The sequence below is a fragment of the Phacochoerus africanus genome, chromosome 14 (assembly GCF_016906955.1).
Source record: "Phacochoerus africanus isolate WHEZ1 chromosome 14, ROS_Pafr_v1, whole genome shotgun sequence".
Lineage (NCBI taxonomy): Eukaryota > Metazoa > Chordata > Mammalia > Artiodactyla > Suidae > Phacochoerus > Phacochoerus africanus.
In genome coordinates this window covers 20,857,510-20,880,115 of record NC_062557.1, presented here as the reverse complement: position 1 = coordinate 20,880,115, position 22,606 = coordinate 20,857,510, and the positions used below count along the sequence as shown (strand labels likewise).

General features: G+C 56.5%; 1 protein-coding gene across 3 annotated transcripts in view; it reads right to left on the bottom strand.

The window, feature by feature from the left end:
- The window catches only part of ZNF385C (zinc finger protein 385C), a 39,291-nt gene extending 16,994 nt beyond the window's left edge, over positions 1 to 22,297 (bottom strand). For all 3 annotated transcript variants that reach the window (XM_047757427.1, XM_047757428.1, XM_047757426.1), the window contains exons 1-2: positions 21,962 to 22,297; positions 14,007 to 14,258 (exon numbers count right to left, since the gene is read on the bottom strand). In XM_047757427.1, the coding sequence (XP_047613383.1) occupies positions 14,007 to 14,258; positions 21,962 to 21,995 (286 nt within the window). In that variant the 5' untranslated portion in view covers positions 21,996 to 22,297. The remainder of the gene's footprint in view (positions 1 to 14,006; positions 14,259 to 21,961) is intronic.
- Positions 22,298 to 22,606: the final 309 nt, after the last annotated feature.

Here is a 22,606-nt window from a genome sequence, read left to right as displayed (position 1 = left end):
TGAGTCAGGCCCCGCGCTAGGTGCTCTGTGGTGACTCCATCAGGAGATCGGGATTAGACTCGCAAGTACCCTCTGAGGATGGTATGGTCCTCGCTTAGGACCAGAGGGAACGGAAGCTCAGGGACTTTGACTTGCCCAAGGCTTCCCAAGCAGTAAGTGGCTGAGGCAGAATTAGAACCCAAGTCCTCATGGCCCTACCAGCCACACCGAGACCCTGGTCTGCACCATCTCACCTGGATTATGCAGTGGCCTCTGCCTCTGCAGTCATTCCCCAAAATCCATCCCTCACGTAGCAGCCACGGAAGACCACACACAGATCCAGCTATGTCACTCCCTCGCTTCCTGCCCCCCATCAGTGGCGTCCCATTGCCCAAGTCTACACACCTCACCAGGAGCCAGCAAGGCACTCCCTCCCCCACCTCTGGACACCTCCAGAGCTTCCCCCACTCTGGTCTGCTCAACGAAATCCAAAGGCTTACCATGCCCCCCCCCCCCCGTTACTGTTATTTTTGCTCCTGCTCCAACCTCTGTGCCTGGAATTCTCAATCCTCTTTCCCTGGCTATTTCCCATTCTCAGGTATCCCCTCTACCACTCTGATCCCCCTTCCCCTCACGTGCACTGGTACCTGTCCTCTAGTCTCCCATAATTCCCTACGCATGAGTCTCCCTATCACGATGTGGTGAATGCCAGGGATGCTCTGTTTGTCTATGCACTTGGTTCCTGGAAGGCCAAGACCACATCTGTTCATTTTTGTACCTTTAAGTCCCTGGATAGGGCTGGGCATGCAGATGGCTCTCAGCAAAAGTTGGTTGTTTAAAAGAGTGGAGTTCCCATTGTGGCTCAGTGGGTTACAAACCCGACTAGTATCCTTGAGGTTGCGGGTTCAATCCCACTCAGTGGGTTAGGGGTCTGGCATTGCTGTGAGCTGCGGTATTGGTGCCTGTGCTCTGCATCCAACTGCCTTCCTGGCTTTTCTAAACAGATCTCGCCTGGATCCATCCCTCCCTACAAAGTATTCTTCTCTTGAAGGCTCCCCTGCTCAGGAAATGGCCTATCTTACTAGCGAGGTGCTCTGGCCAGAACCCTGCCCACCCACCCCCACACTCTCCTGAAACACATCACCACCATGAGCCCATTGCTCTGAGGCCAACACCAGAATCCCTTTCTTCCTTTCTCTCTTCCTTCCTTCCTTTTTTTTGCTTTTTAAGGCCATACCCATGGCATATGGAAGTTCTCGGGCTAGAGGTCAAATCAGGGCTGTAGCTGCTGCCCTACACCACAGCCACAGCAACTCAGGATCCAAGCAGCATCTGCGACCTGCACCACAGCTCACGGCAATGCCGGATCCTTAACCCCACTGAGCAAGGCCAGGGATGGAACCCGAATCCTCATGGATCCTAGCTGGGATCATTAACCACGGAGCCACAAGGGAATTCCCCAGAATCCTTTTCAAGGTCTGCTGAGTGCCCAGGCACCTGTGACCTCTCTGGGGGCCACTTGTGCGTCCCTCCCCTTCTAGCTTTCCCTGGCCTTCTCTCAGTTCCTCTGGAGTGCCAGGTTCCCATCCCCAGGACCTTTGCACATGCTGTGCCTTATTCCAGAATGCTCTCACCCTGGTTCCCAACGCTTTGCCTATTCCACTTCCCCTCTGGTCCTCGTATAACAGTCCCCTCCTCAGGGGAGGCTTCTCTCATCATCCTTTCCCAACAAGTCCCCTTCTCTTCTGTCACCACCCCTATTTGTTTGATCCTACTCCCCAAAGTTTGCAGATCTGCTTATTTCTGTGCAGTTGCTGGCACTCCTGCTGTCCACCCCTCCCCACCCCACTCCCCACAATTTCCCTGAGGGCAGGAAAGGTAATTAACTTGTTCCTATCTGGACCCCAGAGAAGAACCATGCCTGGCGGATGCTCCACAAGATTTGAGGAGTAAACGAGTGAGGAAGCATGAGCTTTCAGGCAGAGAGAGCAATTGGGGGGGGGGGTGCTTGGGCGCTGCTGGGTGGCCAAACAGCTGCCTTTGACATCTTTTCCTCCCAAGATCCCATGATTCTTTGACCTTGTCCAGCCCACCACCCAAAGGATCTTAGAATGGGGAGGAGGTGCAAAGCCAAGGTGATACGTTTCTGGAAGTTTGTCAGTCTTTCCTGCACCCAGAAGCCATCCCATTCGGCAGAGGGGTAAAACTACTGAGACCTAGGATGTTTTTGAGAAAAAAAAAAAAACAAAAGAATTGGCAGGGAGGAGGCATGAGAAGATGGAAATTCTGAAACTGCACTCTCTGATAGGGTTGCCACATGTGGCAATTTGATATTAATTTAAATTTTTTATTAGAGAGTTTCAATTTCCTCTCCTTTTTTCTCCACTCCCACCCCCACCCCCCCAGCATATGGAAGTTCCCAGGCTAGGGGTTGAACCAGAGCTGCAGCTGCCGGCCTACTCCACAGCCACGTCAGCGTGGGATCCAAGCCACATCTGTGACCTACACCATGGCTCATGGCAAGGCCAGATCCTTAACCTACTGAGTGAGGCCAGGGATCAAACCTGCATCCTCATGGATGCTAGTTGGGTTCTTAACCCGCTGAGCTAAGACAGGAACTCCTAGAGTTTTAAATTTTTAAATTCAGTTCCTCTGTTGCGCTAGCCACATTTCAAGTTCTCAATAACCACGTGTGGCTAGTGGCTATTCTATCAGACGGCCCAGAGAGAGAACACATACATCACTCCAGAAAGGTCTACTGAACAGCGATGCTCTACAAGGCACAAAAGCCATCGACATTCCCACTTCAACCTGAGGGAACCAGGCTGGGGGGGTGTAAATAAGACATGGCTATGTGATCAAGGCTGACCAGGAGGGTGTACCTGTCACACACTCGGGAGCCTCATACCCCTCCACACCCTGGCCAGCTGGATGGGAGGCAGGACAATTTGAGGGGCCCCTTGGGGCCATTCATACTTTGGTCCCTGGCCCCCCACTCCACCCCTGCAAGTAAGCCTCAAACAGAATATTTATTTGGTCCCAGGATGATGGTCCCCAGTCCCCTCTCCAGGCTTGTTTGGGTTCCTTCCTATTGGAACCTCACTAAAAGGAGTCCACGCTGCCGGCAGAGGAGGGGCGGGCTGCCCCGCCCCTGGCAGCCGGGTGAGATCGGGGCTCCCTGCCCCACACCCCGGCCCATCCTCCTGAGGCCGGGATGCAGAGGACTGGGGAACTTCCTCTGGGGGGCGCGTGGTGGAGGAGCCCTCCGATGGGTCCTGCCTGACCACCCTCTGCCGCCTCGCCTGCAGGGCCCCCACCCCCTCGCCACCCCCTGCCCGGCGGCTCCGGGAGGGGGCGCCCCGCCCGGCCGGGAGTTACCGCCCCGCCCGCACACTCACGGAGACTCGGGAGCCACCATCTTGCCCAGTGGACGCTCTGGCCGCGGTCTCCTTGGGCTCCACTGAGCGACAGCAGCCACTAGCGGTAACCGGGGCGAAGAGGCGCCAGCAGCAGCGCGGGCCGGGGTCGCGGGCGGGGCGGTGGCGCCCCCGCCCACGCCGGGGCTCCGGCAGCCGGGCGCACCTGCCGGCCGCTCTGGCCCTGCGTGCACTTAGCTTAGCCCGGCATCAGTCACACCCTCCCCCGCCACGTGCGCAGCAGCAGGAAGGAATCAGGTTAGACGGCGGGAAGCAAGGCGGATGGGAGTCATTCATTCATTCATTACAAGGATCCGTGGGTTCTTCGAGGAGCTCACAGGTGAGAGCTCGAAGGTGAGAGAAGGGTGGAGCGCTAGGGAGGCTACACGCTGGAAGTCCTCCCGCAAGTGTACCGAAAATGATGAGCAGAATGCTTTGGGATCACAGGGGAGCAGGTGGTTAGCTGAAGGTCATCAGCCTGGAGAGGCAATTAGGTTTCATGAACGGCTCAGTGAAATTTTTACCAGGGAAAGGGCATTCCAGCAGTGGGAATGGCAGAGCCATGGGGAACCATTTCAAGTTCAAAGTTCAGTGCAAGTTCTCATAGGTCAAGGTAGAGTGGAGGTACGGAAGGTTCTACAGTGAATACTGGGGGTTTTGGCTTTGCAGCTTCGTGGGGAATCTTAGGAGAGAGCTGAGCTGGGAAATCAGTGTTTTCGTCTAATGAGTTGTTTGTAAGGGGGGTGACAGAAATGGGGTGGGTGTAGGGGTGACCTCTGCCTAGAACTCTCAGAAAGCACAGGAGACCCTCACCCCTGTGTGGGTTCCCTGCAGGAGGAATGTGGGGTTGTGGCACCCCCACCCTTCCAGACCTGGAGGCCCACCATGGAGCTCCAGTAACATTGAACTCTGACGCCTTGGCAGCCCAACACTTAGCCTCAGTTTCCTCACCTGTGAAGTGGGAATTACAGCCAGGAGAGGAGGAAAGGCCAGGGCAGGAATGAGTCTGGGGATCAAATGAGCAGCTGAGTGTGGAGGCCACTTGCAGAGGGGATGCCAGGGCACTTGGTGACCCTGTCTCCCCTTCCAGTCAGCAGAGAGTCACCCAGAAATGCCTTCCAGCTCCTATATAATTGGGGACACTCCTCACTCACTCAAGGCCTAGGGCACATGTTGAAATCAGGGCCTCCTGGGGGCTGCTAGAAGCTCCCCCCGCTCCAGCACCCTTCCCACAGCACTGCTCTGTGCCGCCCACCATCTGCCTCTGACACTCACCGTGAACCCTGGCCCCAGGGCCTCTGGGATGACGCATGAATCACGGCACATGCACACACACGTGGGACTGCCTGGCTTGTGGGTACACTCAAATGAAGGGAGATACTGCAGCCCCCGCACCTGTCCCAGGATGGCACCCACCACCTGACAGGTCTAGAATTCTGCACCCCCAAAGGGTCAGGCTATTCTGTTTCAGAGCAGTCCCCCTTCCCCTGGCCAGAGGTCCGCAGCCAGGACCCACAGCTCATTGGTTGGCCGCCTTGAGAAGGTGGGTTGTTGCACAGATTAAACAGGAACAAACCGGACTGACTGTTGGAGAAGACGCCACCCCCAGGGGGTCCAAGCGAGACAGGGGCAGGGGTGCAGGGCAGGTGTCTCATGAAATAACCACCTTGCCTACCACCCACAGGAGAGAATCTGGGGAAACTGCATGCTGCTTTTTTGCCATCACTGGGAAAGACATGCACTAAAGAGCACAGGGACACGCATCCTGAGGTCCACAGGCTCCCACACAGATAGTGACAGACACAGACGCCAAGGTACACACTTACACACATTTCCCCATGGTGAGTCTGTCTGCACACACTGATGTGTGCATGTACCTAGGTGGTACCCATGCAGAGACAGGTAGATACCCCTGCTGGCCAAGGGCCGGGCACAGAGGCCACGCATGAGCATGGCGCATGTACACATAGACATGCAAGATCAACAAAGACACACTCAGATCATGTATCTCCAGAGGGACAGACACGCCAGGACATGCGAATCCCTGCAGATTCACATACAGACAGTGCAATACAACAGCCACACAGCGGCAACGGCATCACAAAGAGAGGTGCATATACACAAAGATGCACATACAGAAACACACACACCTCTCATAAAATTAAATGCATCTGACATACATACAAGCTCATGTAGCCAAACCCAGAGTCCCCCTCCGACCCCCACCCGCCACGGGTGGGTGGGGGTCGGGGCAGATGGTAGAGTCCACCCCGAGGTGGGTGTGTGCGCGCGTGTGTGCACACACCTCGGATAGTAAAGTTGCCGTTTCTATCACGAATAAAACCAAAATTCCATGAGGAAAATGGGAGTTGAGGAGGGAGAGAGCCAAAGGCAGGGGATGAGAGGTTGAGCCGAGACCCCAGCTTGCCCACTCCCCAGCAGATCAGGATTCCCCCCCCCCACCTCCTCCAGCACCCGCAACCCACCTCTGGGCTGGTCAGCATTGTGGAGGCCTTGGTGTTCCAGATGCTTCCCCCCAAGCCCAGTCACGAGAGGAACTCGTCCCAGGGCCTCCAGTCCCAGGGCCTCCAGCCCCTGTGGAAGGGGACCTCACTCAAAATACTTAAAAGGTAATGGTTGTTTTCCTCCAAAAGGACCAAGCAGCCTCCGTGTGGGGAGGTGAGCCAGGAGACCACGGATAAACACATCAGAGTGCGGGGGGCACCGACGTTGACCCCACTGCAGTGGCCGGACCTCAGAGGGCGTCCCCTCCCGTCTGCCGAGCTCTCTCTCTCCTGCGGCAGTTTACCAAGGGCTTCTTCAGCCCCCTCCCCTGCTCCCGCAGGCAGCCCCTTAGACGCAGTTAAAGGTGTGATTAGATACAAGGCGCCTGAGCACAGGCGCCGTGTATCTAACCACACAGGTGTATCTAATCACACAGGTGTCGCAGGCTCCTGGGATGCCCGGCCCCAAAGGGCAGCTGCTCCTTTCCTGCAGGGGGGGACCTTCAGCTCCCCAACCATTCCTGCTACTCCTGCCCCACTTTTGCTCCCGGCCAGAGTAGGGGTTCCTCTGCCCATCCTTGGACTTGGGCATAGGTACCAAGAGTCAGCTGCATACTGGAGCCTCTAAACAGACAACTTTGCCGGGTGGGGGGGTGGTCACCAGGAGGAGGACAACGATGGGGCAGGGGAGAGGCCCACCCCCGGCTCCAAGTCCCCCCACCCCCCACCCCTGCCCCACCAGCTTAGGTATCCTCAGCACTCACCTAAGAGCATTCTCTGTCTTTGGAGGCACCACTGAGCGATGAGCAGAGGAGCGCGGAGTGAGGAGCAAATGAAACCCAGGCAGAGTGACAAGAGGGGAGGGGTGGGGATGCGAGGGACAGGAGGGGAGGGCACGAGGGAGGGACTCCTGCTTCTGCTGGAAAGCCAGGCTCTAGCTCGCCTCACCAGGAAGGAGCTGCCGCTTCCCAGGTTTCCCATCCCAGCCACCGGTGGTGGTCGGTGGCCAGCACCGGGCGCCTCCCTCCCCACAGGGCTGGGGACAGGGGAGGGTGTCAGGGGGCCCAGCGCCTTTTACACTGAAGTGAAGAGTTGACCCTGCTCACAGAGGCCTCCAGGAAAGGAGGTGCTGCCGGCCCCTTCTCTGCCTGCTGAACTCCGAAGCCCTGCCCCGGGGCTGGCTGCCGCAGGATTCCCGCTCTCCTGTCCAGTCTTGCTCCTCCTCTGCCCCTCCCCTATCCCTGTACATTTACCTCCTTTGGCTGCAGGGGAAACTGAGGCTCAGAGAGGGGTTACCAGAGTGTTGGCCAGGGTGATGGGGGAAGGGAGCCCAGGTGGCTTGCCCCTGGTCATTCAGTACCTGGACCTACTTACCTGGGCAATGCCAGGAAGGGGGCTTCATCGGATCAGCCAGAGCCTCTGACACCCCTACCTGCCTGCCCGCACCCTTCCCTCCCCACCCATCTTTTCTCTCTTACTTTGTTCCTTCCTCCCTCCCCCTCCTCTTCCTGAAACCTGCTGCTGGCTCTCAACTCACCTGAGCACCTGGTGCCTGGGGGGGGGGGAATGGAATGTGGGAGAGGAGAGGGCCAACCCACAGCTGGATCCAGTCTTGCATTCCAAGCCCAGGCCCCCGTCCTAGCCCCCCACCCTCTCAGCATCCTGTCTCCACCAGACAATAACCCCGTAATCTCTGGAGCAGCCAGTATTGGAGCTGCAAAGAAGGTCTGGGGAGGGGTTGCCAGTGGTGGCCCCTGAATACAGGTTAGGAAGGGGCTCTAGTGGGGGAAGGACCTGCTGGTGTGGGGAGAGGAAGGAAACTTCAGCCCAGAGCTAATTAACTCCCCACCTCCAGAGACAGACAGAACCTTTGTCTTCTGCAGGGGCAGGGATCTCAGTTAAGCCCCCTAATTCTCCACTCAGACTGCTTGCCTTTCCTAATGCTTCTGGGGGGAGGTGCTGAGGGTCAGGTTCACACCTGTTTTGGGGGGGATGTGATGACAGTCCAAGGAGACCGAGGGCACGTCCATCACCTGCCACTTAAGAAGAGCAGCAGGATGCCCTGGTTAGACCGCCAGAACTTCTCAACGGCCTTGGGGGAGACAGGTGAAAAGGCACTCAATGGCCTCAGGAGGAGTTGGGGGGGGGGCACCGAGGAGGAACCAGCAACCCTGGGAGACACTGAAGCCATGGGGGGACAGGCTGGAGGGCTTCTGGGGCCTCCCGATGAGACTGAAATTAATCCATCTGCAGGGAGTGGGGGGTGCAAAGCTCATCAAGTCAGTGACTCAGGCGTGACCCAAGCTCAAGGTCTTTGATCTCTGGGGCTCAGAAGGCAGCCACAGGCCTCTGCAGTCAAAGACTTGGAGGGGAGACTGGCGGGGGTGGGGGTACTGATTAGATCAGGAGTTGGGGAGGTCTGAAGACACAGGGCAGGGGACAGCCTCCACCTGCCACTCTGATGCCTTCACGTCCTCAAAAGGACAGGGGTGTCTGGTACAGCTGCTGAAACCCATTAGCGTCGACTCCATCTCTGCTTGCCTGTCCCCCTTAGTGTCTACCCTGCACTCCTCACCCAAGGCCCCTCTGGCCATTTGGGTAAGCCAGAGCTTAAGTCACTTCTGAAATCCCCTTCTCTCCCCTCTGGTATCATGTTGCATTGATGAGGGACAAAGGTGGGCTTTGAATTGGGCGGCTGGGTCAGTCCTGCCAAGAGACTGGGGGAGGAACCAGTTGGATTTAGGAGGCTCCCCTTCCTGTCCCTAGCCAGGCCAGGCAGAGCAGGAGACAACTGGCATCTCCCCAGTTTTCAGTTGAGAACACAAAGGCATGGTCGTGAGCACTCGAAGTGCCTGTCCTGGGAGCCGGTCAGGTCGGCCTGCTCTGGACCATCTCTCCTTCCCGTTCCTGAAATATTAAGGCTCAATCTCTCCTATGCTGCTCTCCTCAGCAGCAAGGTGGGGAGGGCATGTGAGAGAGGATTTAGAGTCAGACGCTGGGAGCAGAACTCAGCTGTGTGGCCTTAGGTCTGCGGCTTACACTCTCTGAGCTCCAGAGCCTCAATGGCTAAAGTGAGGGTTGAAGGCCAATCATCTCTGCCCTGGGAGGGCTGGGTGAGAAGGGGATGCTGCGCTGCAAATAGGTCCTCTCCAAGGCGCATGCCCAACTTGGCGCTGGGGGTAGCTCATGGCTCTTTGTGCCCCAAGGTCCAAGGGTCCCCCAAGCCCTGTGATGGAGGCTGGAAGGAGGCTTGAGGCAGCAAACCTTTCTCTCTGCAAATGTTCAAGAACTACCTAAAATTGTTTAGGGGGGTGTGTGTGTGTGTGCTGGTTAAGAGGGTTGTTGAGTTCAGCCATTGTGGGGCAGAGGCTGCTGGCGCTTGTACACGTGTACACACACACACACACACACACTCATGGGAGGAGGGGCAGGGCAGGTGAAAGAGGGCTCCAGACACATTCCTGAAGGCTGAAAGGGCCTGCTGTGGGAGACAGGTGTGGAGGAGGGTGGGCAGGGACAGTGGTGGAAGTATCTGGAAAAGGGGATGGGGAAGGGTGGGGTTCCTGCTGTTTCCCCCATCCTGTGCCCCTTCCTAGATGTGTTCCAGGCTCACTCAGGGCGGAGAGCTGAGCAGGAGGCCTCGGACCCAGGCCCTGGCGAGGAAGCTCACAGCGGGGAGAGCCGCCCCTGCCCCCCTTCTCCCTCCCTCAGACGGCCTCAGGGGTGAGACCCTCCGGAGAAGCTCCCGCCTCACTGCCCCTGACGGCCTGTCACTGTGCAAGGCGCCAGCCCCACAGACCCCTAATCAGAGTGACAGCTCTAGGAGGCCTCCCAGAAAGGGAGCCTCGAAGGGGCGTGAACGGGCCGTCCCACCCCCACGCCTGCAGCACCCGCGCAGGGCAGGCGCGCCCCCGCCTGGCTGCCACGGGACTGGCAGCCCACTTTGCCCCGGAGCCTTCAGAAAGTAGGTGTGACCGGCTCCCTTTCCTGAGGCTGGAGCTGCGGAGCTGCACCGGTCAGCGGCGCCCTAAGGGCTCTCGGCTGTGGCCCTGTCCCCTCTTCAGCAGGGGCATGGCTGGGGTCCCCACCCCCCATCCCGGGGCAGTGGCTAGCATCCTCTTGCTGTGACCTGCCTCTCCCACCCCCAGCTCTCAGAGCCAAGGAGCCAGGAGAATCCATGGATGTGGGTGGGTGCCGGGGGTCCTGGCCTGAACCAGGTTCAGAAATAATTAGGCTAATGGAACCCATGTTCTCCGCTGGAGCCCCAGGATTCCAGGGTTTCCAGAAATCCGAGGATGTTTCATCCATGCTCCAAACACCGCCATCACTCCCCTGCGCTCCCACAGCGCTGCTCACGCCTTCTAGCAGGTGGTGGGAAAGGTCCGGCCCCCTGGCTGTCTACCCCTCTGGACTGTGAGCGCTCAGCGCAGAATCCCAGCATCCTGCGCGGGTCCAGTGCATGGCTGCAGGGCTAGGTGATGGATGGACAGATGACTGGTGGGCCAATGACTTCCCAGGTCCTATTTAACAACCCAGAGGGGGGTACCAGGCATCATGTCTCCTGGTGAACCCCCAAACTACCCAGCACACAGGGGATGAGGATGGTGAGAAGAGGAATGTTGAGTGAAGGGGGCCCCACCCCTCTGGGCAGCCTGTTTCTGGCCATTGGTATCTGGTGTTGTGGTTATTTTTCCCACCCAGCTGCTGTCTCCACACTGGGACGGTGAGTGGGGGAGAGAAAGGAGGAGGGCTTGTCCCACTGCCCGGAAGGAGGCCCTGAAGAGGCCGAGTGAGAGGGCAGCAGGGGTGAGACGACAGAGTCCTCTGGTCATAGGAATGGCTTTCTGCAGCCACCACTGCCCTCCAGGCCTGTCTGATAATGGAATTGCCCATTGCAACGTCCCCTAAGCTAGAGTCACCCTTGGCACCTCCTGCCCCTTTGGCTCCACATCCCATCAATCACCAAGTCCTGCAGGCTCTGCAACACAAAAGGCCCCAGAATCTCTTTCCTCCATCCCATATGGCCCCCAGGCTTACCATCCCCTCTCCCCAGAGACCTCTAAAAACACTAACTACTCCCGCTCAAAACTCTTCAGTGATGCCTGTCACCTTCAGGACAAAGGCCAGCTGCCTCCCGCCACCCCGCCACTTGCCCAGCACAGCCTGCAGCTCCTGGAGATCCAGAGCCTCGGGCCTCGTGCATTTGCTCTAGCTGTGTCCCTGCTTGGGATTCCTTCCCCCTCGCCAATGTCACTTCTCTGAAATGTCACTCTTCTCAAAGGACCCCATAGCCCCCTCTACGAAGCCTGTTATTATCTTGGACAAACTTGTCTGCATGTAGTTATTTAGATTGCTCTTTCCTGACAGGCAGCCATGCTGCCTTTTAAAAACAAATTCCCAGACAAAAGAAAAGATTAAAAAAAAAAAAATCCCAGACAAATGTTGTACATTCTTGGTTATATCCAGAATCTAAGAAAGCTGAACTCATAGACATAGAGAGTAGAATGGTGGCTGCCAGGGGCTGACAGTGGAGGAAATGGGGAGATGTTGGTCAAAGGGTATAAACTATACCCTTTAGGTAAATAAGATAAATAAGGTCTAGGGATCTAATGCACAGGATGGTGACTATCATTAGCAATACCGCCTTATATACTTGAAAATTAAGAGAGTAGGAGCTCCCCCTGTGGTGCAGTGGGTTAAGAATCCCACTGCAGGAGTTCCCGTCATGGCACAGAGGAAACAAATCCAACTAGGAACCATGAGGTTACGTGTTTGATCCCTGGCCTCGATCAGTGGATTAAGGATCCAGCGTTGCTGTGAACTGTGGGGTAGGTCGCAGATGTGGCTCAGATCTGGCATGGCTGTGGCTGTGGCGTAGGCCAGCAGCTATAGCTCTGATAAAACCCCTAGCCTGGGAGTTCCCGTCGTGGCGCAGTGGTTAACGAATCCGAGCAGGAACCATGAGGTTGCGGGTTCGATCCCTGCCCTTGCTCAGTGGGTTAATGATCCGACGTTGTCGTGAGCTGTAGTGTAGGTTGCAGATGCGGCTCAGATTGAATACCTGGCCCGAGAACTTCCATATACTGCAGGTGTGGCCATTAAAAAAAAAGTTAAGACAGTAGATCTTAACTGTTGTCATTACACACACACAAAATCTTAATTATGTGAGGGGATGGAGGTATTAACTAACCTTACTGTGGTAATCATTTCACAATATCTACTTCTATCACATCCTCCCACTATATACCTTAAACTCATCTCTGGTATATGTCAGTAATATCTCAATAAAGCACAATAAAGAAAAAAACACAGGAGTTCCCATCATGGCTCAGTGGTTAATGAACCTGACTAGGAACCATGAGGTTGCAGGTTTGATCCCTGGCCTTGCACAGTGGGTTAAGGATCCAGGGTTGCCGTGAGCTGTGGTGTAGGTCACAGACACGGCTTAGATCCCGTGTTGCTGTGGCTGTGACATAGGCCGGCAGCTATAGCTCAGATTAGACCCCTAGCCTGGGAACCTCCATATGCTGCGGGAGCGGCCCAAGAAATGTCAAAAAGACAAAAAAAAAGAAAAAAGAAAAAATACAAGGACCTACTGTATAGCACAGGGAACTATATTCAATATATTGTAATAACCTATAAGAGAAAAAGAATCTGAAAAAGAAAATATGTGTCATATATAACTGAATTATATATTTTATATATGATAACTGAATCATATATATTATATACATATAGCCGAGTATATATAAAACTAAATCAGTGTGCTGTACACCTGAAATTAACACCCTGTAAATCAACTACACTTCAAGAGAAAAAAATAAAGATATGATTTATCCCAAATAGTGGCTTGTGCAGAGTAAGTTGTCTTTAAGGATTTGAGGAATTAACGAATGACTTTTGAACACACACACTCCAGAAACATCCCTACAGTCGACTATGCTCTTATTCGGAGTCACATCCTCGTGTCCAGCCTTGAGGGCTCAGGTGGGGAGGTCATACCAGCCATTAGAGCGCTCCCTGCTTTGCTCATACCATGGCCCTTCACCCCTCACCGCTGTCCCAAAGCTCAGTGAACCCCCTGCTTTGAAGCCTTTCATGGTACCCCAGGTAGAATACCCTTTCTCCCCTGTACCCCTGGGGCACCCACAACTCTCATCTACTCTTTTCGAGTCTGTCTCAGCCTAAACGATTCAGTCTCAGGGGCCGGGCGGGGGTGGGGGTGGGGCGCCGAGGAGTGAGATTGGAACTAATTGGTGTCCAGGCCCCAGCACAGTGCTGGGAACACAGAGGGTGCCCCTGAATACTGGCCAAAACAACAGGCAGCCCTTCAGCGGTCAGAGGGTAGCCCTCTGACAAAGCTACCGACCTGGGCTGCAGGGTGGGCTTCTGGGAGCCGCCCCCAGGAGCCAGGCAGACGATCCGGCCCTTCCCGCCTCCCACGCTGGGCCTGGTTCTGAGCCTGGTTCTGAGCCTGTCTCTCCTGCCCGCCAGCGGCCGATGCTCCTTATCCCTCCCGTGACTGCCATGTGCCTGTCAGCTGGAATCATCCTCATGAATCCATTCACCCACTTCCCCCAGAAATCTGCCTCGAAGCCAGCAGGCCCCTTCAGTGCTTGCAGCCAAACCTTTCTGCAGAGCCACCCATGCCAGGGAGAGGCCGAAATCCTGGCCAGGAGTCTGGTGGCCAAAGGGAGAGGGGCTTTCCCTTCTCCCCCTGACCACCTCTCAGCCCTCAGCCGGAAGGCCATGCATCTGGCAGACCCTGGCCTTCAGGGACCCGGGCAGGAGCCCAGGACGCCCTGCAGGTGAGGCCTTTATCTGAAAAGTCTCTGCCGGGGGCTCCGGGCTGGAGGAATGCCACTTAGGGAGCCCGGACCCTAAAGGACCTCAAGAGGAGGCCTCAGACCTGTAGACCCTTAGAGATCCCCCCCAGAGGGTTGTCCATTTGCAAAACAAAACTTGACAGCATCTGGGGAAGTTCAGACCCTGAGACCCCACTGGGGGTACCCCCAGCCCCACAGACCCCAAAGAGAGGTCACAAACCCAGACCCCCTCTCAAGGGCCCCAACCCAGGTTTGAGGGACCGGCGCCCCTCTGCACTGACCTGGCCCCGCGGGCGTCTTTCCCAGGCTGAGCTGCCGCAGCCGCCTCTGGTGGGCCCGCCCCCCACAGTGCACCTGGGCCTGGGCGGCCGAGTTCAGCTGGATGTTGCACACGTCACAGAGGGTGTATGATGGCCGTTTTCTTTCTCTCTTGGGCTTAGGGGGGTCTGGGGGCCGAGGCGGGCACTCGGCAGCTCCAGATACGGGGGGCTCCTTCTCACCCGGGGGGGATGGGCTCAGTGGCCGCTTCATACCTGAGCAGGTGGGGAGAGAGACAGGTGAACAAAGGCTGGAAGGAGCAAGAGGGCTTCCAGGAGCCAGAGAAGCCCGTGTGCTGTAGCCCAGCTGACACTCCCCCGCCTTCCCAAAGCCGCAACCCAGGGATGAAGAAGGGGGGCTATTCCAGACACTGCAGCATTAAAATGGATATCTGGGAGGGCGTCAGAAATGGCCACACACTGGGGGCCGACACCCATGGACTTGATCATAGAGCAAAGCGCTCAGAGGGAGACTGGGTCCTGGAGACCTGGTGGGAGCTGAGGGAGAGGCAACAGTGAGGCCGGTGGTCACATTTAAGGGGGAGCCAGAGTCCTGTTCTCGGCCTGAGGGCAGGTGCTGACAATCCTGGGCCGAGCAGGCCAGTGGCGCCGGCAGCAAGCGCAGGAGCTGCTGGCCAGAGGGGTGAATGCAGAAACCCAACCTTGCTGTGCCCTGAGCCTGGTGACATTCGCAAAAGGTGACAGCGTGTGAAGCCATCCTGGCCCCTGTCCCATGTGACTCCAGATGCCCCCTGCTGTTTTGGCCACTCAGGCTATGGCAACAGTTGGCATTTACAGTTGAAACCCGGGCCATGCTGCCTGAGTCACACACCGAGACACACTGACACACACATATACACACACACACCCCATGCCTCCAGGCCCCTCCCCTTCTCCTTTCCAACTCACTTCTCTAAACCTCTCCCACTTCTCTGCCTCTACCTGGTTCTAGTCAGCCCAGTGACTGTTCTCAGACTAAACCGTGTTGATTTTTACTTCCTTCCTGAATCTGTGTGCATGCTTCCTGTCTCTGCTTCAGATTGGGAACTTCCTGAGGGCAAGACCTGTGTCCCCCTCATGAGGACAGGGAATTCCTTTTTTTTTTTTTTCCTGTCTTTTTAGGGCCACATCCGCAGCACATGGAACTTCCCAGGCTAGGCGTTCAATTGGAGCTACAGGTGCTGGCCTACACCACAGCCACAGCCACATGGGATCCGAGCCTCATCTGTGACCTACACCACAGCTCACAGCAACCCCGGATCCTTGACCCACGGAGTGGGGCCAGGGATCGAACCCTCATCCTCATGGATGCTAGTTGGGTTTGTTTCTGCTATGCCACAACAGGAACTCCAGAAAATTAATCACTCAAGTTCACAGCCAAGAACCCTGTCTGCTGTCCCTGGACCCCACCCCCTGCTCCTAGTAAGCTGCTTGTCATTTTTGTGGGCAATGGTCCTACAGAATTGGCTGTCATTACATGTGTGGGGACTGTGCAGGAATGGAACATAGGGGCACAGCTATTAAGAGCACAAGCTCTAGGGAGTTCCCTGGTGGCCTATGGCTTAAGGATCTAGCATTGTCACTGCTGTTGCATGAGCTCGATCCCTGGCCCAGGAATTTCTGCATGCCAGGGTTGTACCCCCCCAAAAAAAACCCCACAAGTTGGGGAGTTCCTATTGTGGCCCAGCAATAACAATGAACCTGACTAGGATCCATGAAGAGGCGGGTTTGATCCCTGGCCCCCCTCAGTGGGTTAAGGATCTGGCGTTGCCGTGAGCTGTGGTGTAGGTCACAGACGTGGCTTGGATCTGGCGTTGCTGAGGTTGTGACGTAGGCTGGCAGCTGCAGCTCCCATTCAACCCTTAGCCTGGGAACTTCCATATGTTGTGGGTGCAGCCCTAAAAATAAATACGTAAATAAAGAAATAATTTTTTAAAAAGAGCCTGAGATTTAATATTGACTCACACCTGGTTTTGCATCTCAGTTCTGCCACTTGCTGACTGTGTGACCTGTGTCTCAGTCCCCTCATGTCTGTATCTGTAAAATGGGGATGATAAGGAACAGTTCCCGTGTCATAAGCACACGGTGAGGATTAGACAAGCTGATCTGTGTAAAACACCCCTCAGTGTCCTATAAATATTGGCCCTTATAAATCCAGGGTTTGCCTATGTTTCGCAGCTTGTGAGTGGAGTCACTACGTCTGTCACTCTGTGTGTCTGTCATGGTGTACCTAGGTGACTATGAATGTCCTGGTTACCCTGTCATTTGTTGAGGTGAGTCTGTGTCACTCGCTCTGTGTGCATGTCACAGTGTAGCTGTGTCATGGTGTGGGTGTCACTGTGCCCAAGTCACGGAACAAGACTGTCACTGAATATCTGAGATGTATTATGGGTTGAATTGTCCACCCCCCCAAAAAAAGTCAAACATTGAAATCCTAATCCCCAGAAATTCAGAATACAAAATACAACTTTATTTGGAAATAGGGTCATTGCAGATGATATATAGATATTTTTTTTCTTTTTAGGCCCGCACCCGCAGCATACGGAGGTTCCCAGGCGACGGGTCAAATCCGAGCTACAGCTGCTGGATTGCCACAACCACAGCTATGTGGGATCCAAGCCACATCTGCGACCTACACCAGAGCTCACGGCAATGCCAGATCCTTAACCTACTGAGCAGGGCCAGGGATTGAAACTGCAACCTCATGGTTCCTAGTTGGATTCCTTTCTGCTACCCCACAACGTGAACTCCCAGATGCTATTATGTAGATTAAGATGAGACCACACTGGAGTAGGGTGGGGCTCTAATCCAATACGTAGGTGCTCTTATAAAAGAGGGAAATTTGGACACAATCATGCACACGGGGAGAACGCCATGGAAGATGAAGGTGAGAAGAGGGCTGCTTCTACAGATCAAGGGAGGCCAAAGATCGCCAGTAAACTACCAGAAGCTAGGAGAAAGGCATGGAACATACTTCTTCACAGCCCTCGGAAGGAATGCCCCCGGGTGACAGTTCAATCTTGGACCTCTAGACTTCAGAACTATGAGACAGTAATCATCTGTTGTTTAGGCCACCTGGTTTGCAGTGTTTCGTTACGGTAGCCCTAGAAAACGAATACACCCTAGAAAACGAATATACCATGAGTCTAACCCTTGTGCCGTCGTAAGAGCCTGGTGATTTGAGGCCCCCTCCCCCGCCCCGCCCCGCCCCGCCAAACTTTACCCCGGGATTTGGCTGGGCCGCAGTACCAGAGAGAGCCTCCAGGTGGCGCAGCGAGCCTCTAGAGGGAGGATTAGAGGTGGAACTCAGTACCCCTACCCCCGGGGGGCGGACCTCGCTCCTCCACACTCCTGAGGCAACTAGGCTGCCCCTCTGAGCCATGTCAACTTCATGGGCACCATGGCTACGGTCCAGGGGACAGCTCTGCCCACAGAGGGCACGCGGGAAGGTCACTCCATCACCTTGTGAGGTTGTGCCCCCACTTACCTCTAGGTGGAGATGCTCACAGCTATTCTCTTGCCTTTACAAGGAGCAGGAAGAAAGTACCAGATACAGGTGTGTGTGGGGGGGGAGGGGTCCGCCTGGCCAGGAGGAAGAGGCTTCAGGGGAATGAGATTTTTCTGGCCATGCCCAGGAGAGCTGCCTGCCCCACCAGCCAGGGGACAGGGCTATTTTGAAATGTCAGTGAAATTTATGACAGGCAGGCCCAGGACATGGCCCAAGAGAGCAGACAAATATCTGCCAGGGGACTGATTAAACCCCCTGATATATAGCCCCTGGGCTCACAGGGCCCGACTGGATTCCGGGGCTAATTGTGCGCGAGCCCGCCTCCCCCCACCCCTCCAGTGGGGCCTGCTGCAGTGTGCCCTGCCTCACCCGGCCTTCCCACCTGTCCGCTCAGAGCTGTACCCCTCCAGCTCGGCTCCGGCTCCCGGCCAGGAAATATGGAGGGTGGACAATTTGTTAGGGCACACACAGGTGGGTCCAACCCCTGCTGTGAGCATCAGGAGGTCAGCACACCCTGTGCTGGCTCCTATTCAGAACCAGCATGACTCACCCTCTCTGGACCTACATTTGGACAGGACATGCTTTCTTTAACCAAAGTGGGAATTGAGTCCCAGAGCAAGGGTGTGAACTTGCTTCAAAGTAGGTGGAAAATCAGCGCAAGAGCTGCTTCTGCATTCACGTTAAAGTCCTAGAGCAAGATCATGACCAGGTGGGGATTATACCAGGAAGGGAGTTTCTGTGTTAGGAAATCTACTATGTTTCTGTATATTATTAATATATTAAAAGTAAAAAATTCAGGCTAACAAAGAGCTGCTTCTGGAATCCTCCCTGCTTCTCCCTCCACCACCCACCTGCCCAGGCTACCTCTTTTTACAGTTACAACCCTGTTTACTGAGAGCTTACTGGGTGCCAGGTGCTTTACATACAGGCTCGCTTTTAAACTTCACCGTGAGGTGAGCACCATTATTAACCTATTATCTCACTTCATAGATTAAAGAAGGAGCATTGAGAGGTTTCGTGGCCTGACCTGAACCTACACTTGTCTGACTCTGGCCCAAGTCCCTAACCACTGGCTTGTCCCACTTCTCTTTAAAGCCTGCGGAGCCCCGATTGGAACTGCTGGTGGGGGGGGGGGGCCTACAGATGCAGAGAAGGGATCCTGGGGAGGCTTAGGGCTGCCCAGCCCCTATCAGTCCCAGATGCCAGGGAGGGAGGTGCCTGGGCAAGAAGACCGGGGGACAGAGCCAGAGAGGCTGAGGAAGGGATGCGAAGAAAGGGGGAGAATTGAACTTGGGGGAAGACCAGGTGGAAGCAGAGGAGCCTGCACGTACCCAGGGGTCTGTCTGTCTGTGATTTACATACAGCGAGGGGGCAAAGCTCCCTCTGTTCTCCCCTTTCCTGAGATGGGCTGAGGCTGCAGCAGGGAGGGCGGGGGTCGGACCAGGGAGGGAGCCACCCACGCGAAGGCAGGCTCAGGCCAGCGCTGGAGAGCTGATGGAGGCCAGGGTTACTGTCAGCCTGTCTGCCTGGGTGTCTGTCCAGGTGGAGGCAGAGGGGGTGGAGGTGGAGGAACACTCAGGCAGGGCTCATCCCCACCCCTTCTTGTGGGGCCACAATGGACTTTGGGGTTTCAGTGGAGTCCTCAGGCACCGCAGTAGGGTGGGATTCTCCACCTGCCTATCCTAAGAGGGTTGTTGGGTTTTGTTGTTGTTGTTTTGTCTTTTTAGGGCCACACCCACAGCATATGGAAATTCCCACGCTTGGGATCAAATTGGAGCCACAGCAACACCACATCTGAACTGCATCCACAACCTATGCCACAGCTTGAGGCAACGCTGCATCCTTTAACCCACTGAGCGAGGCCAGGGACTGAACCCGCATCCTCATGGATACTAGTTGGGTTCTTAAGTCAGTGAGCCACAAAAGGAACGCCATCCAAAGAGGGTTGGATAGGAAGACCTCTGGAGGCCTTAAGTGCAGAGTGGGGGAGTTGTGAATTTCAGCTGCAATGACAGCAGGGGGAAGGGGGCCCTCAGAAGAGCTGCTTTTGCCAAAGGGTTAGTGGGAGAGGAAGGTTCTAGGCCTGTCCTCAGTCTTTGCAGGGCATGAAGGGTTCCCTCACCAAACCCTTAATGAGCCCAGTTTTGCTCTGGTATTTTCCCCCAGGTCTGCCAACATCTACCCTCCTGCCTCCGCCAGCCAGGTCCCAGGCCCTGCCTCCGAGAAGGAGGCCTGGCTGCCTGGCTGACCTCAGGCCAGTCCCTGCCCCTCTGGGCTTCAGTTTCCCGTCTTTAAAGAGAGGGGGTTGGGCTAGGCTAACCCCTAGGTCCTCTGCCCGAGCGGTTGCAGTGGCAACACAGAGCAGCTGCCTCTAAGGCTGGGGTAGGGGGAGGTCAAGTTCTATTTGTCTGCTTTAGCCACTGGGCAAGAGGTGGGTGGGGATAAAGAAAAAACTGCCCCGTGGGGAGTGTCCATTGCCTTCTGGGCATGAGACAAACATCGCCCACATCAACCCTCAGGACCACCCGAGGAGGCTTTACAAACGAGGAAACTGAGGCTCAGGGTCAAAAAGGGAGGCAGATGAGAGGGCCAGTTCTGTCTCATCCTGTGGCGCAGGGGCAGGGGGTGCCCATCCCAGTCCCTCACAGGGTCACGAGCAGGAGTGTGGATCGTGTTTGGAAGAAGAGGCACCTCGTCTGTTCTCATCCTAAGGGACTGTGAGCCCTCCTGGGCCTGACTGTCCCCTCAATGCCCCCAAGAGGCCACCACGGAGCATTTTGGTCTCTGCTCCCCCTCCCAAGGCTGACACTTTGCAGGGGGCGGAAGGGCAACAACCCACTTCAGTGTGTCACCACCACAGAGCAGCACCATCCCACCCCGCCATCCCGTGACTCAGAGAGCTGGAGTCACCCAGGGTCACATCCAAAGCTCCCCAGAGCAGTCAGTGACCTCTCCCCAACCTAGAGGGGTGGGATGGCCCCAGTGGGGACAGCCATGCCAACCCCAGCCCACACATCCCTGCTTTGCTGGAGCAGGAGGACCTGGGGCTGGGCGACAGCTGGTCCAGGTGCTGCAGGGTAGGGAAGGGGGGATCCATTGGGCAAACCAAGGCAGCCGTGTCTGTCTTCCCATCCGAAGTGGTGACAGGGGAAGCCTGTCACCTTTCCCTGGGGACTACTGGGTGCTGGGGATTTCGAGAGTGAGCTGGCCAAGAGGTACTGAAAGTCAACTCTCCAGCTCCAAGGAAGGGAGAGAGAGGGCATGGGAGGTGACGGAGCGCCCAGAGATGAGGTCACCATCCCCCGCCACCTCTCCTTCCCACTTGCCTCACCCCTTATTGGCTGGGGTCCCAGACGGCCTCCTTCCCTCCGGAAGCCCCCAAAGATAAGGGCTGCCTCTCCTGGACCCTGCGACTCTCCTAAAAGACGCTCAGGCTACCCTCAGGAAGGAAGTCCTTCTTGCTAGCTAAACTGCATCCCTCCTCACAAGGTCCACAGGCGGCAACACAGCACAGCAGCCTCTAAGGTGGGGATGGGGTGGGGGCGATTAGCCCCAGTATCCCCTGTTCTAGCCTCTGCAGTCAGGCAAAGCCTAGGAACCTGAATTGTGCCCTCACCCCCTGCCCGGGACCCTGGCACAGCTCAGCCTCATCCACTACCTGCTTTCTCTGCCCAACTCCCCATAAGACGGAACAGCAGCTCCCCCACACCGTGCTCCGCATCACTATGACCCCATGATCAGAACTTCCAAGTTGGATGGAGAGCTCCCAGAACTGTTCTGAGAGTTGTGGGTGGAAGACAGAATGCTGCCTCCCCTGCAGACCAGGACGGCTCACCTCTGCTGGGTGCAGGGAAAGGAGGCAGTCTGCTTGCAGGGGGAGGGGCGGGCAGGATGGCCTCTAATGACTGTGAATAACGCGATGGGGCCAGGCTGGCAAGTGTACTCTTTGCACGCCCTCCAGAGACCATGGATCTCTCACCCCTTCCATTCTGTTCTATCCCAGAGGCCGCCAAGGGGGGTTCATTTTTGGAGTCTAAATAACTTAAACCAAGAAGGTAGGTGGAGCCCCCTGTCCGCAGGGAATGGTCCCCTCCTTAGCATGAGAATCTCTTTGTCTCTGCTCAGTGGTCCCCAGCCTCCCCTCCCCTACCGCCTGGGAGCTGGAAGTCCTTCTGGCCATCAGGCTCGTTGTCCCTCTGCCCAACCTCGGTTTCCGGTTCAGTTGCAGGTCCAGTCTCCCACCTTCTCCTATCGCAAGGCGGGGCAGGGGCCTGCCACTGCTGCCACCAGCTCTACAGAGCACCTACACCCCCGCCCCGCGCGGGCCCCCTCGGGCGCTCAGCCCCAGCGGGGTGTTGGTCCGGGATGGGGGAGCCAGGAGTGCGGTCCCGTGGCCGGCTCCCGCGCCTACCTGAAGGGCGCTCCCGACCGGAGCCGGGCCGCATCCAGCCGCCCGCGGCCACCCGGAGTGATCCGGATTCTCAGCTCCTGGAGGTGCGCGGCGGGTGAGTCCCGGGCCCGCGCGTCCCGGGGCAGCCGCCGCGACTCCGGAGCCCGCCCCTGGGCGGCCCGCGGGGAGCAGGTGCCAGGAGCCGCGCCGCCCAGAGCCGAGTGCAGGCGAGCGGGCTGGGACGGGGGCTGTGCGATGGGGCTCCCCGGGGAAGGAGGTGAGGGGAGACCCGGAGGCTCGCCTGGCGGCAGGGCTGGGCCCATCAATGAGTATCCTCCCTTATCCTGACCGGCCAGTCCTGCGTGCCCGTCGAATTTCGGGGGGGGGGGGCGGTTTCAGAGCTTGAGGGCGGGGACCCCAAGTGGCCACTTCCCATAGGCCCGCCCTGACCCTTCTCTATCCATTTGTAAGCCAGCCGGTGTTTTCAGCCGAAGCTCAAAGGGAAGAAGGAGGAGTCCCCGTCGTGGCTCAGTGGTTAATGAATTCGACTAGGAACCATGAGGTTGTGGCTTTGATCCCTGACCTCGCTCAGTGGGTTAAGGATCCAGCATTGCTGTGAGCTGTGGTGTAGATTGCAGAGGCAGCTTAGATCCTACTTGCTGTGGC